Consider the following 12,643-nt stretch of genomic DNA (forward strand, 5'->3'; position numbering starts at 1 on the left):
TCTGTCTGTCGCGGTGTAGATTAATTGCAAGGCCCCCAGTGCTAGAGGTTCCTCCGGATATGTAGGATATAAGGAGTGTATGGCCGCACGGAGTCTGACATAGATGAAGGTAGCCATGACCACACTCGTGGACTGCTCCGTCACAGTTTGCAACGAAAGGAACTTGGCCCCTGGGAAGAGATCTCCCATAGTGTGTAGACCAGCACCCTGAAGGACCTGCAGACCACCAATTTCACTCGACACTCATATGTCCGAATGGTACAATAGCGGCATGCTTGGAGCATATAGCGGCAACCTGCCTGCTCTTCTACCAAGCTCCCGCCATGCATTAGCCGTGGAACGGACTGTATCCACCTCGCCCTTGTCAAACACTGAGTGAGTGTTACCCACCATAGCCCTCAACGGGTACGGCAGCACAGCACTGGCCTCAAGCGCCACGCGCGGGGTGTACGGGGGCGCGGACACCCAATAGGCAGCAAAGTGCACCTGTGCGCATAAGTAATATAGCTTCATATCCGGCACAGCGAAACCACCCAGGGCATATGGTTTAGTCAGCACATCCCACGTCACTCGTGGTTTTTAACCAGCCCAGGTTAAGGTGGTCAGCAAAGAGCGCAGCCTGGCAAAGAAGTGCGACGTCAGCTGAAGGGGTATGTTTACAAAAATATACAAAAATTTTGGAAGCACAACCATTTTGATTAAAGACACACGATCAGCAAGGGTGAGAGGGAGCTTAATCCAACGAGCCACCTGATCCTCTAGTTTGGAGACAGCCACTCCATAATTGGCTCTAATAACCTCTTGACTATTCCGATGAATCTGAATCCCAAGATAGCGCACCGAGTCCACAGCCCATTCCAGTGGAAACTCCAAGGGAAAAGGAACGGTAACATCAGTGAGGGGCAGCATAACAGACTTATCCCAGTTGATGGTCAATCCAGAATGACGGCCAAACCGTATGAACTCTCGAAGGATAGGTTCAAGATGGCGTGCAGGCTCGCGCACATAAAGAACCATGTCATCGGCATACATGGACACGGCCAACGACCGAAGGGGAAATTTCAGAGCCGCGTCAGCATACCTTTGCCTCAAAACACAGGCCAGGGGCCCCATCACAATGGCAAATAGTAAGGGTGAGAGAGGGCAACCCTGCCGAGTGCCCCTCCACACCGGGAACGAGTTTGAGACGTGGCCGTTGACCCTCACACGTGCTACGGGGTTAGTATAAAGAAGAGTTACCAACGATGTAAAAAAGAAGGGCACCCCCATCCGATGCAGAATGGCTATCATATACTGACATGCGACTGAGTCGAAAGCCTTCGCGGCGTCAAGCATGACCGCCACCGCAGCCAATTCCGGTTTGAGCAAATGCAATACGGCAAAAAGAGCCCTGAGATTGTGGGTGGTAGACCGGAGCGGTATAAATCCCGACTGATCAGGCAGTACCATTACCGGGAGGAGCAGTCGCAGCCTAGTAGCAAGCACCTTAGCTATAATCTTAACGTCAGTGTTCATTAGTGAGAGAGGTCGATACGATTCACATTGGTTGGGAGGCTTCCCGGGCTTCGGCAATGCAACTAGTAGCGCCTCTCTCATCGTGGTCGGGAATTGGCCTCGGTCCACAGCTTCCTCCAGCACCATCGCCAAGTGTGGGAGTAAAAGATCAACATACTCCTTATAGAATTCGGATGGCAAGCCATCCGTGCCGGCAGCTTTCCCATTAGGAAGAGCAGCTATCGCCTCCCGAAACTCCTCCTCGGTGATGTGGTGCATAAGGAATTCTTGTTGACCCCTTGAGAGCCAAACCAGAGCTATATCCTCAAAGTACTGAGCTATTTCTTCCTCCGTCGCCGTCTCCCGATACTCGTACATGCCTTCATAATATTTCGCAAAGCAACCCAGGATGCCAGGCGTGTCAGTTACGACCGCCCCCCCATCCTGCACCGTACAATGCTTGGCCCACGGCTCCCTTATGCGATCCGCCAGACCTTTCCCCGGTCTGCCCCCTTCACCATAATAGCGCGCCCTGGTATGCTTGGACAAGAACTTCACCTCCTGATCGGCTAATTCGTTGCACTCAGAAACCTTCGATCTAATGTCGGCTAGTAGAGCTTCTCCAGGACATTCCTCCAACTGTCGCTCCAATACCAACAACTCCCTTTTCCAACCTAGACATGGAGTCTCTTAGTGATGTCAGGACTCCGGATTGAAGGCCAATGCACGCCCCACGAATGGTCACTTTGAAGGCCTCCCACACTGTGCACATACTTTCAACCGTGCCAACATTTTTTTCAAAAAACTCCTCAATGATAGTTCTGAGCCGTTCGCGTAACACCAGATCAGTTAAGGTTCCCGGCGATAGGCGCCAAGTGAACGGAGCAGGCGTACACGACGGTATCCGCAACATCAAGCGGACCGGTGCGTGGTCAGAGAGCGTGCGCGGCAGATGGTCAACCTCCAACACCCATCCACTCACATCCCGGGTCACCAACCAGTAATCCAGTCGCGACCAAGTGTCATGCGCTGAGGTATAGCAAGTACCCTCTCTCCTCCCCGGGTGCCTCAGACGCCACACATCAACCAAACCAAGTCCTTGCATACCCTCATGAACCTCAGCAGCCGCTTTCTTCCGTACCCAGGGCTTGTCCTGTTTCCTGTCCATTTCCCCATCCAGAACTACATTAAAATCCCCACCGCAAATCACAGCCGACTGTGGCAGCATGTATACCTTATTCCAAAGTGTAATATAGAAATCAGGGTCATCCACGTTTGGTCCATACACATTAAGGAGCGTGACAGGGGTACCACATAGATTACCATGCACAATAATATATCGCCCTTCCTTGTCAATGTCTTCATGTATTTTAACAAACGGCACAGTTTTTTTAATCCGCATCATTACACCACGTGCATAAGAGGAGTTGTTCGACGCCAGTCTAACTCCCGCCCATCTACGACCCACAGTTTCTGCAGCTTTGCCCCATAGATGTGTCTCCTGCAGGAAGGCAATATGCGTACCATGCCTATTGAGATACGCCAACATTTGTCTAGTCTTTTGAGGGCAGTTCAACCCCCTCACATTCCAAGTAACACATGCAATTTTACCCCCCCCGTCCATCCATCCAAAGTTGACATATATCCCAAAGGCTGCAGGACCACCCCCCAGGCCATAAGTAGCACAACGCACACAGCCACGCAATCTTCGAGTTCCAGTAAGGAGAGTCACCCTCATCAGGGAACACAATGCCCAGTAGCCCCCCAACCCCCGCACAGACCCTGCACACCCCCCATCATACTCAAGGAAATACTGTGACCGTACCCAGGAAGACCGAAAGACCCCCAACCTCCCACCACCCACTTCAGCATCCTCAACCTGCCCAAGCTGACCCCATCCCCCCTCCCCCAACAACCCCAACCGTATATTCACAAGTGTGTGGGGATCTCCCATGTGCGGGGACACAGTGGCGCACAACTCCCGCCAGAAATCTGACGAGAGAGCGGACCGTACAAGCGATTAGAACATCCCGCCCCTCCCCCCAACCCTCAGAGCTACAAGGATCCTTGCAAATCATGTCCGCCCAGCGTGTTCAACAAAATAAATGGCCCTCCCAACATAGCCTCATCAAAAACACCAGTACGCAAATATCAAAGGACATTCAAGCAACTACATACCATTCGTACAGCACCCTACGTACAGTTACAGTTGTTCACAACCCAAAAGTAAATCTGAGCATATTAGCCTCATGCTATCAGAGAGCCAATCCACATCAGCCCCACAGATGAATCACAGTGCAGTATAAGAAGGAGTACCAAAAAAACCTTCTAAAGCAGTGGCCCGCAAAGTAAAACAGGGTAAACAACACAGCGGGCAAAAAAGTACACAGTACCAAGCTGTAACGCATCTAGCAGGATCAGCTTCGCCAACACAGAGGAGTTCGCAAGGCGATAGACGCCTACTCCACATCTTCCATGAGGTCCCCTTCCCCTTCCTGCAACATTTGAGTCCCTTTTACGTTTTTTCTGTTTTTTCGCGTAGTCCATAGCAGCCTTAGGGGTAGCAAAGATTTTGTTGTCCGACGGGGGCCCTATTCGAAGACGTGCAGGATACAACATGGCCTATGGAATGTTCTCATCTCGAAGCAGTTGTTCCACTGGGGCGAACTCCTTACGCGCTGTTTGTACCGCCACAGTGAAGTCAGGGAAGAACTCAAGTTTATTCCCTTGGTATTCAATGGTGCCCTTCTCCCTGGCTAGCCGAAGTATAACATCTCGATCCTTGTAATTAAGTTTACGAGCGATAATGGGATGTGGATTGGCCCCAGGCACAGGCCTCTTCGCCAGGGTGCGGTGTGCCCGTTCCACGATGAAGACCTTCGACAACTGGTCCGAGCCAAAAATGTCCACTAGCATTCTCTGCATAAAGTCCTCCATCCGACCCACATTCGTGGACTCCGGAAGGCCTGTGACGCGAATGTTGTTTCGTCTGGACCTTCCTCCAACTCCTCGTTCTTCGCCTGGATCACCGCCAGCACCCTCTCCATATTGAATACCTTAGTGGTCACCGTGGCCAGTCCATCCTCCGTAGCAGACACCCTCTGTTCCACCTCGCCCATCCTTTTGTTCTGCCGGTCGAACTGCGTCGCCATATGGTCGAGCCTGTGATTGACCGCCTCCATGGTGCATTCAATGGATTGCAGCGTTTTCTGCATCGCCACCAGCGTGGTCTCCAGGTTCGGGGCACCACCAACCGCCCCGAGCTCTCAGCGTCCGGCGGCGACTGTGAGGAGGACATCACCGTTTTTTTGGCCTCAAAGTTGATCTTGGGCTGATTGCGCTCCGGCCTGCCCATGGCGCCCTCAGGATATTCGTCTCAGCCCCGAGGCAACAGCCCGTGTGGTCGTGGAGATTATTCCCAAGGCGATGCAGAAGGGCGAGCGCCAAAACTCAGAGGGCCTAGTCGTCCTTCTCCCCAGCAGCCGCAGTTCAGGGAGCAACAGGGCACCCAAGGCGGTAGGCCAAGAGCATCGGGTCCAACAGCAATCCGTCCGACCACGTGGATCTGCAGCACAAGGGGCCCCCCAATCACGCTGGGCTGTAGCACTCCCCCAACGCTCATCCGCAGTGCTTCAACGCCGTTTCGCCCCCAGCCAGTCGAAGCTCACGCGGCGAGGCCTAGTGCGGCCCAGCGCCGCCTCCGCAGCCCCGGTCTCGCGTAGGCCCTCGCCCCACTCACCACCACCACCACCACCAGCGGGGTCGGATTCCAATCCGCTTGGGCTCCAGGCACTGGCTCGCCGTCCTCAAAGCTTCGTCACCACCCGCAGTGTGGATTGCAGGTCACCAGGCTGAGTATCCGTGCAGGGGGAGCGGACCACAAGCGCCAAGCCGTTGGGCGGATCACGCTACTGGTTCGCGCGCCTCTGGTCGTCTGGCAGGCAGCGCTCGGCAAGTCCGGAAACACGGGCCAAACGACCCTCTCACCCAAGGGAGAGCACCACTCTCGAGTCCCAGGCGCTTCAGGTGAGTTTCGCCATCGAGTCGGGGGGTAAAAGCAGCAGGATATACAGGATTTTATAGCAAATTATGAACGGTCCCGGCAGAGCCTCAAATACGTGCGGCCATCTTGCTCGGCGCCCTCTGCGCACAGCAACGCTTAACGTGCTGCGCTCCAGCTCAGAGTTCGAGTAGAGAACACAAGCGAGCGTCACGGTTAGAATGCGGCTGGCCACTCAAACAATGCCAGCAACCGCTCGAACAAAAACGGTAAAGTTCAAAGGCGCAAGTAAGTGCTAGCAAATTCACGCAAAGTCAAATGCACTCATGATTACTATGATGCGGGTGTCTGCTGGGTTAATTATCCAGAATTCCTTCCCAGGCAATAGGTAATAGTAGAGATGTTGGTGGGTCAACGATCATATAACAGCTCCGTAAGTTCAGGATATTCCAAATCCCACCCCACCCCACTCCTGGACCCAAAATGTGGCATGGTGGATTGAAATGACAGCCGGAAGAAAGTTGTAGAATCCAAAATAGCTGTAATAAGCATAGATGATTACTCACTACCATGGGCATGTCTGGATGCTCCCAGGAACACAGCAAACTGCTCTAGCTAAGCTGACGTTCCTAGAACCAGTCGGTTCCAAAAGAACGTGGAACACAAATCATACATATACAACAGGAGGCTAAAAGCCTCAATCACAAAATAGAATCTGATCAGAAAATACATAGAATACTAGTATAACATAATGAGAAAATTTGCTATGCCTCACCTGCCGTTCTAGTTGCTCTCGCTTGCTTATTGATAGTGGTGCATCAAAAAGTTTCTCCTCGGTTTCCGTCCCCAGGGTATTGTGAGTTTTTGTTACGGCACCTGCCAGCGGATCCAGGAAAACATACTTTTTGTATCTAAAAAATAAGAAAATATTCACAAAGCTAAAAATACAGGAACTTTAATAATGACACTTTCCTGAAACAGAAAAGTCCCAAAAAAAAAAAACGAAGCCAATAATAGTTCACTACCAAAGCTGGTTTTAATGGAAAAAAAAGAAACTACACACTTGCCTCTAGGCTTTTATTGAATTGTCCAACCTCATGATTTTGATACCTTTCGTTCTTGCTTTTCTTTTTCAACACTGATTGGGAACTGCCTACAAGGAAGGCATATCTGGAAAAACATCTCTAAGAAATGCTTCATTATAAGAGTCTATTTATAAATGTTCCTTCAGGCGATTGGCAGGAGGTGTAGTACCATGTCATATAAAACATTTAAGAACCAGAATTGATGAGATTGAGACAGGTAGGATGGATATCGCTTGGGGTTTTTAATATTTTGAAGAATCTAGTGGATGAGAGTAGATGGATGTGAGGCTTACCAATATGGGAAAACAAATCAATTAAACACCTCAGGAAGATTCATCCATCATGGATTATCTCACCATCACAACGTGAATTTTAAAAAAATGTTCACAAAGACACCACTGTGGACTTTATCTTCTGTAAGAATTGGTCTTTAAAAGAACTGAACCTTCCAATTGATATTTAGCATATGTACCGAAATGTTATCTTCGCAATAATTTGAAAAACAAAACGTGACTCATTGGAAAAAGAGATCATAATTTCAATGTCTTTGCTACACCAGTCTTCTACAATTCTATTAGAAACTCATTTACTTAATAATACCCACTGGAGCTGTGCTAGCCTCTGTAGTGGTACATACACAGTAGGATTCCACCTAATCACTAATACTTACAAGTTTTCGGATGTATTGAATAGCAGCAGTGAGCTAACTGAGCTGATGTTCCTTGGGAGGCTCCCCAAGCCTTCCTCTGCAACATCTTCCTCATGGATCCTGGTGTTCACACAGACAGGAAAGTACTTGAGCTTCTCCTGGGAAAAAGACAACCAACATCAGGTGTTAATTTTATTTACAGTATGTCAGGGACTGGATATTTTCAAGTATGCAGTGCCTTGAAAACTTAAATTAGCTACTCCAGGAGCTGATTGATAAGGAAGAACAACATTACACAGTGGGATTTCAATCACACACTTTACAGGGGGCGCTGAAGTTTAATAGACGGCCCTACATCAACTCCACAAGAGGAAATGCACTTGTTACTTCAGGTACCTCAGCCCAACTCTGGCAACAGTGTAGATGCACTGTATGTGCCGGGTGTTGTAAGAAATTGGATTACTAATCGGGGTGAGCGACTACTCACCCCACAGAATAATTAAAACCCTTGTTAGGATGAACTCTCAGAGTCACTAAATCAACATGAGCTCAACCCCTTGGTAACTATGGCACATACATGCTTACTTTAGGGCAATGTGTGAAGTATTTATGCAGTACAAAAAAAATAATAAAGGTGAAATGCAACATAAAACAAACCACAAACCAAATTTGAAAAACAGTGTAAACCGTAATTAACAAAATTACACCAAAACCCCAAACATCTAATAAGGAGAACCAGAATAGCTCCAAGAAGCATGAAGTGCCAATGATACTCCACAGTAGACCAGGATCTAGGCTCATTTTGAGGCTGACTGAGATGGATCTCGAATCAGATACAACAATATTCATCCTGGTCAAAGAGTTTACCTTCTGATGATAGTCCTTTAAGTACCAATCTACCACAGGAGTATATTTTTAAAGTTCTCGGGGACGTCAGTGGAGGCACTCAGAAACTCAGAAGTTGTCAGGAAGAGGCAAAACGGCCTCTTGTTGCTAGTTGTGTCCTTGTAGCTTTAACAGAAGATCAGCCTTATGACACCTGGAGTCCCCTTCTTTCTATTGGGTGCAAGAGTGACGAGGTCCAGTCCTTTAGAGGTCCTCTAAGGTCATAGACAGAAGGTCCAGTCCTCTTCTGTTGATCCTCAGGTCCAGGAGTGTTCTGAAGTGGGTGCCTGAGAGGCCACATTTCACATTTGTGTCTGGCATGAGATAGTGGGTGGGAATGATTCATAGGCATCCTCTAAACAAAGAGGTAAAAGTTCATGCAGCCAAACTTACCCACTTGAGGCATTTTCGAGCAGGCATAACCCTTCGGCCCAGCTCTGAGGGCTGGAGATGTGTCTGGGGAGTGTACTATGTTAATTCTCGTGCCCTCTCAATCTAAAGAAAAAATCCAGTTTCGGGCCTCGCTGTGCCGACAAACCCAGAGACAGAAGTCTGGTTAAATAAAGCAAGGTTTTTAGGCAACCAGGCAGTGAATACACAAGAACTGTTTAGACATCCTATTTTCACCCTCTGAAGTGCACCCCAAGTATCACACGTAAAACCCATACACACCTGTCCAGCAGGATTGGACATCCAGGCATGATTTAACACTAAAGCCAAAATGAAGCCCACTGAGATCAGGGCCTGGCTGCGAGGACAAAGGGAGGGCCCTGCCCAGGTGTCATCTGCCTGTGACAGGGAAGGCCTCTTAACAGTGCTTGAAGTGTTACATTTAAAACCCCAGCAGATCTGTTCAGCAGAATATGACATTCTAGCAGGATTTGGCACTGTATTATCAAAAAGGATGTTCACAGCCCCACCCTGCATATTCTGTCAGGTTACGTTTGCTCCAGGGGAATATTTTCACACATATTCACACCTATTCAGATGGTAATTACTTTCTGGCAGAAGGGGGAGAGCAAATGCAAATTGGCTTAGGACAGGGAAAAGGTAACTTTCTAAAAGTACCAGTTTCTTCATATTTTACCACTGAATTGAATTCGTAATAACTATAAAATAGTTGCTTACTTATTTTTCTATCTGGAAAAACAACAGTGGTCCCAAGCACAAGAAGATATCAACACAAAATAAATACAGACACAATGGCACTATATTAAATAATGACTTGTCCAGCCGGACAGAGGTCCAATTTTTACTTTTAGCAAAAAATATTCTGAAGGAATACCTTCAACATTAAGGAGGAAAAAGTCACAGAATAGAACAAGATTTTTTAGGCAAAAGCATTTCCTGCAAATTCTTCAATGACAGAAATTCCATTAAACACCATTACTTGCCAACCTTGGCAAATAATATAATACACAGTATATGGTGTTTTTTAGAGTCTACGGCGTTTCGATCCCTTTTACAGAATCATGGGGATCATCATCAGGACAAGATAATGCCTAATTTTTACAAGCCATGATAGCCTAAGAAAAAGATAGAGAAAGGTAATCAAAAAAAGGCAGTGTCGGGGAGGAGCTACGACACCAACCAAGATGGCCGCATAGTTTCCCGGCTCTGCTGACCCCCGTCCTCCGCTCGCTTATCCTGTCGAATATCCTGATCTCCTGCCCCGGATTCGTGTGGGTGAACTAGTCTGCATCCCGATGGTGTGATCGCGAAATTTTTCTGATGTTCTGGTATGAAGTAACATCGAAAACATTTTTTAGGCCTAACCCAGACTGGAAGCCGGGGCCTCGATTTCTGGCCTACCCAGGTCCAAAGTGAACAACAACGGACTGCCGAGGGTGGTTTGGTCCGGTCCCTGGAACTTTCGAAAATCTCTCTGAGCTACTTTGCAACCATCTGCTGCCTAGTGCTGTACCTGAGGTGAGGCGACGGGTGGTGCGCGGTGCTGCGTCGCGGGGGCCCCGGCCCGGAGGCCCGGCACTAGCACCGCTGGTGCCCCGGGGTAGGGGTCCCGCCGCACTTTGCTGCATGTTGCTGGCCCGTCCCTCACGGCCTGTTTCTGCTCTGGCGTATCCTGCCCCGGAGAGGGAGCCTCTCCGTGGGGTTAGTTATGCCTGCGGCCGAATGGAACCCGGCGGAACGGACTTAATGAGGCCCTTCCTTGCGGATGGTAATGGCGGAAGTTGCGGCGCTTCACGCGATGGTGAGGGCCCAGGTCAATCATTGGCTGTCGGCAACAGATGGAATCATAGGACCGGGAACGAGCCCTGACTTGCTCTTTGAGACCCGGCAGCCGACTTGCCCCCTGTTGGAAGCCCTACTGGTATGTTTGGACCCGGTGCTGGAAGCTGAGCCTGCCCCCGAAGAAACGGAATTCATCGTGTGTGCTGATTTTGGCGACTCTCTTAAGTTCTCGGAAACCACGGTCCTACAGTTATCGGAGCATTTCACTGCTTCCCCCATCCTGGACACTGTTGGCCCACACTTTGATCGGCGTCGGAATGAGTCGCACCCCCTCCCCAATCGGTCTCCCAATATGGTGGATGGAACGATGCTTGGCTTCGGGAACGGGGAGGGACATCGTTGGTGCAAGCTGTGTGCGTTGGGACCTGCTATTCCTCTCCTAATCGCTGACTCAAGCTCTGGCTGCTTCTGTGTGAACATTGACTTTCCGGGGATGTGGCTTTTCTTATCCGAGGGACACGGCAACTTTGTTAGGCGGGGCCAAGGCTGAGATTGTGGGTTGAATCGTTTACGATGGATCTATTGGTAACGGGACTGCTTCATCTACGGACGGATTCCGGGGCGGGGGGTTTGTGGTTCCCCCGGGGTATTTTTGTATGGTGGACAACTTTACTTGTGTTGGCTTAGGGGGGCCCCTTTGATAGGGCGGGGGGAGAGACCGGGAGCGCATAGACTATTGCCCTCCTCCGCTTCCCCGTTAGGTGGGGTTTCCTTTCTTTCTCTTTTTTCTCTTCTTCTTCTATATTTCGGGTTTGGTTCTCTGGCGACAGGCGCACTGCTGTGGGGGGGCCATAGTCATCTGCAGGGGTGCAGGGTGGGGGGTTGGGGGAGGGGATCTTTCGTTTTATTTTTGTTTCTATGGCCTTTTTTCTCTTCTCTTCTCTTATCTTTCTTTGTCTTTTTTCTTTTCTGGGTCAGTGCAGTGGGTTTCCTTTGGTATCAATCCCTGCTTTTTCATCTGTGCCTCAATTTTCGTGGTGTTTTTGGGATTTAGGGCAGGTAACTGCAGGGGCGAATTGACCGTAATATTCCTTCACATCCTGACCTCTTGTTTCAGCGCCATTGATTTGATCGGTACTGTTTATTGTCGATACGTTTACTATTCTGCCTGCCATTTTCGCTGCTGGGAAATTGTTCGGCACCTGATCCTTCCATCTTATATTATAAAATGAAAACCTTTTATATCCTGTTTTTAATTGTGATGTTCAGTGGCCAAGAGTACGCTAGCATGGAGATTCTGCTCCCCGAGGTGCTGCATGTGATTAAAACTGCTCTCTGTTAATCTAACTGCTTAGCGGCCGGCCCCCGGGGTTGTAGGCCCATACTTGTATTTGGTTTAAATGTTAATAAAGGTTTTAAAAAAAAAAAAAGGCACAGTACAGGATAGTTTAGAGGCGCGTGAGTGAGTTTTATGGTGACGTGATTAAGCCTGCATGCGGCAGTGAAAAGAATGCAAATGCTACTTACAAGTATGCATCTGTTCTTGGCATGTAGGGCTGCTGACATTCATATCTGTGCATAGATCGCCGCCTAGTGTTGGGTCCGGATGATTGCACATTGTTGTCCTGGAAGAGTCTTTGAAGTATCACGAGATAGGTGGCTCCTCCCCTGGACTACAGTGCGCATGGGCATCGCCTCCATCCCCAGATTGTTTTTAGCCATTGTGGCCGAGATGGAGTGAACTATGTGAGTGATGACCATGCTATGAGCATATACATGAACACTGCAGCTGCTACAGGCGCCGGGGAGGAGGGCGGGCGATACTAATGTCAGCAGCTCTACATGCCAAGAACAGATGCATACTTGTAAGTAGCATTTGCAGTTCGAGGCATGTGGGCTGCTGAATTCATATCTGTGCATAGAATACATAGCAGTCCCTCCATTAGCGGCGGCCGCCCGTGCCAGCTGCAGCAGTTTGGAAAAGTGTCTTGAGAACAGCCTGCCCTACAGCTGCCTGCTGTTTAGAGTGCACGTCTACACAGTAATGTTTTATAAATGTATGTGTGGTAGACCATGTGGCTGCTCTACATATGTCCTCTAAGGGAATGTTTCCAAGGAAGGCCATAGAGGCCCCCAACTTTCTGGTGGAGTGGGCTCTTGGTGGAATTGTAAGAGTACGTTTAGCTTTTGCGTAACAGATCTGAATACACTTCACGATCCACCTAGCAATACCAGCCTTTGAAATAGCGTTACCTTTGTGGTGTGACGCAAAGGTAACGAAAAGCTGCTTAGTTTTCCTAAAATCTTTGGTTCTGTCAATGTAATACATTAGTGCCC

The 12,643-nt window shown here is 49.1% G+C and overlaps 1 protein-coding gene across 1 annotated transcript in view; it reads right to left on the minus strand.

The window, feature by feature from the left end:
- The window catches only part of WASHC1 (WASH complex subunit 1), a 472,355-nt gene that overhangs the window by 99,104 nt on the left and 360,608 nt on the right, over window positions 1-12,643 (minus strand). The window contains exons 5-6 of the mRNA XM_086949478.1: window positions 7,250-7,386; window positions 6,270-6,405 (exon numbers count right to left, since the gene is read on the minus strand). Of these exons, the coding sequence (XP_086805604.1) occupies window positions 6,270-6,405; window positions 7,250-7,386 (273 nt within the window). The remainder of the gene's footprint in view (window positions 1-6,269; window positions 6,406-7,249; window positions 7,387-12,643) is intronic.

This window comes from Lissotriton vulgaris, unplaced genomic scaffold (assembly GCF_964263255.1).
Source record: "Lissotriton vulgaris unplaced genomic scaffold, aLisVul1.2 SCAFFOLD_1850, whole genome shotgun sequence".
Lineage (NCBI taxonomy): Eukaryota > Metazoa > Chordata > Amphibia > Caudata > Salamandridae > Lissotriton > Lissotriton vulgaris.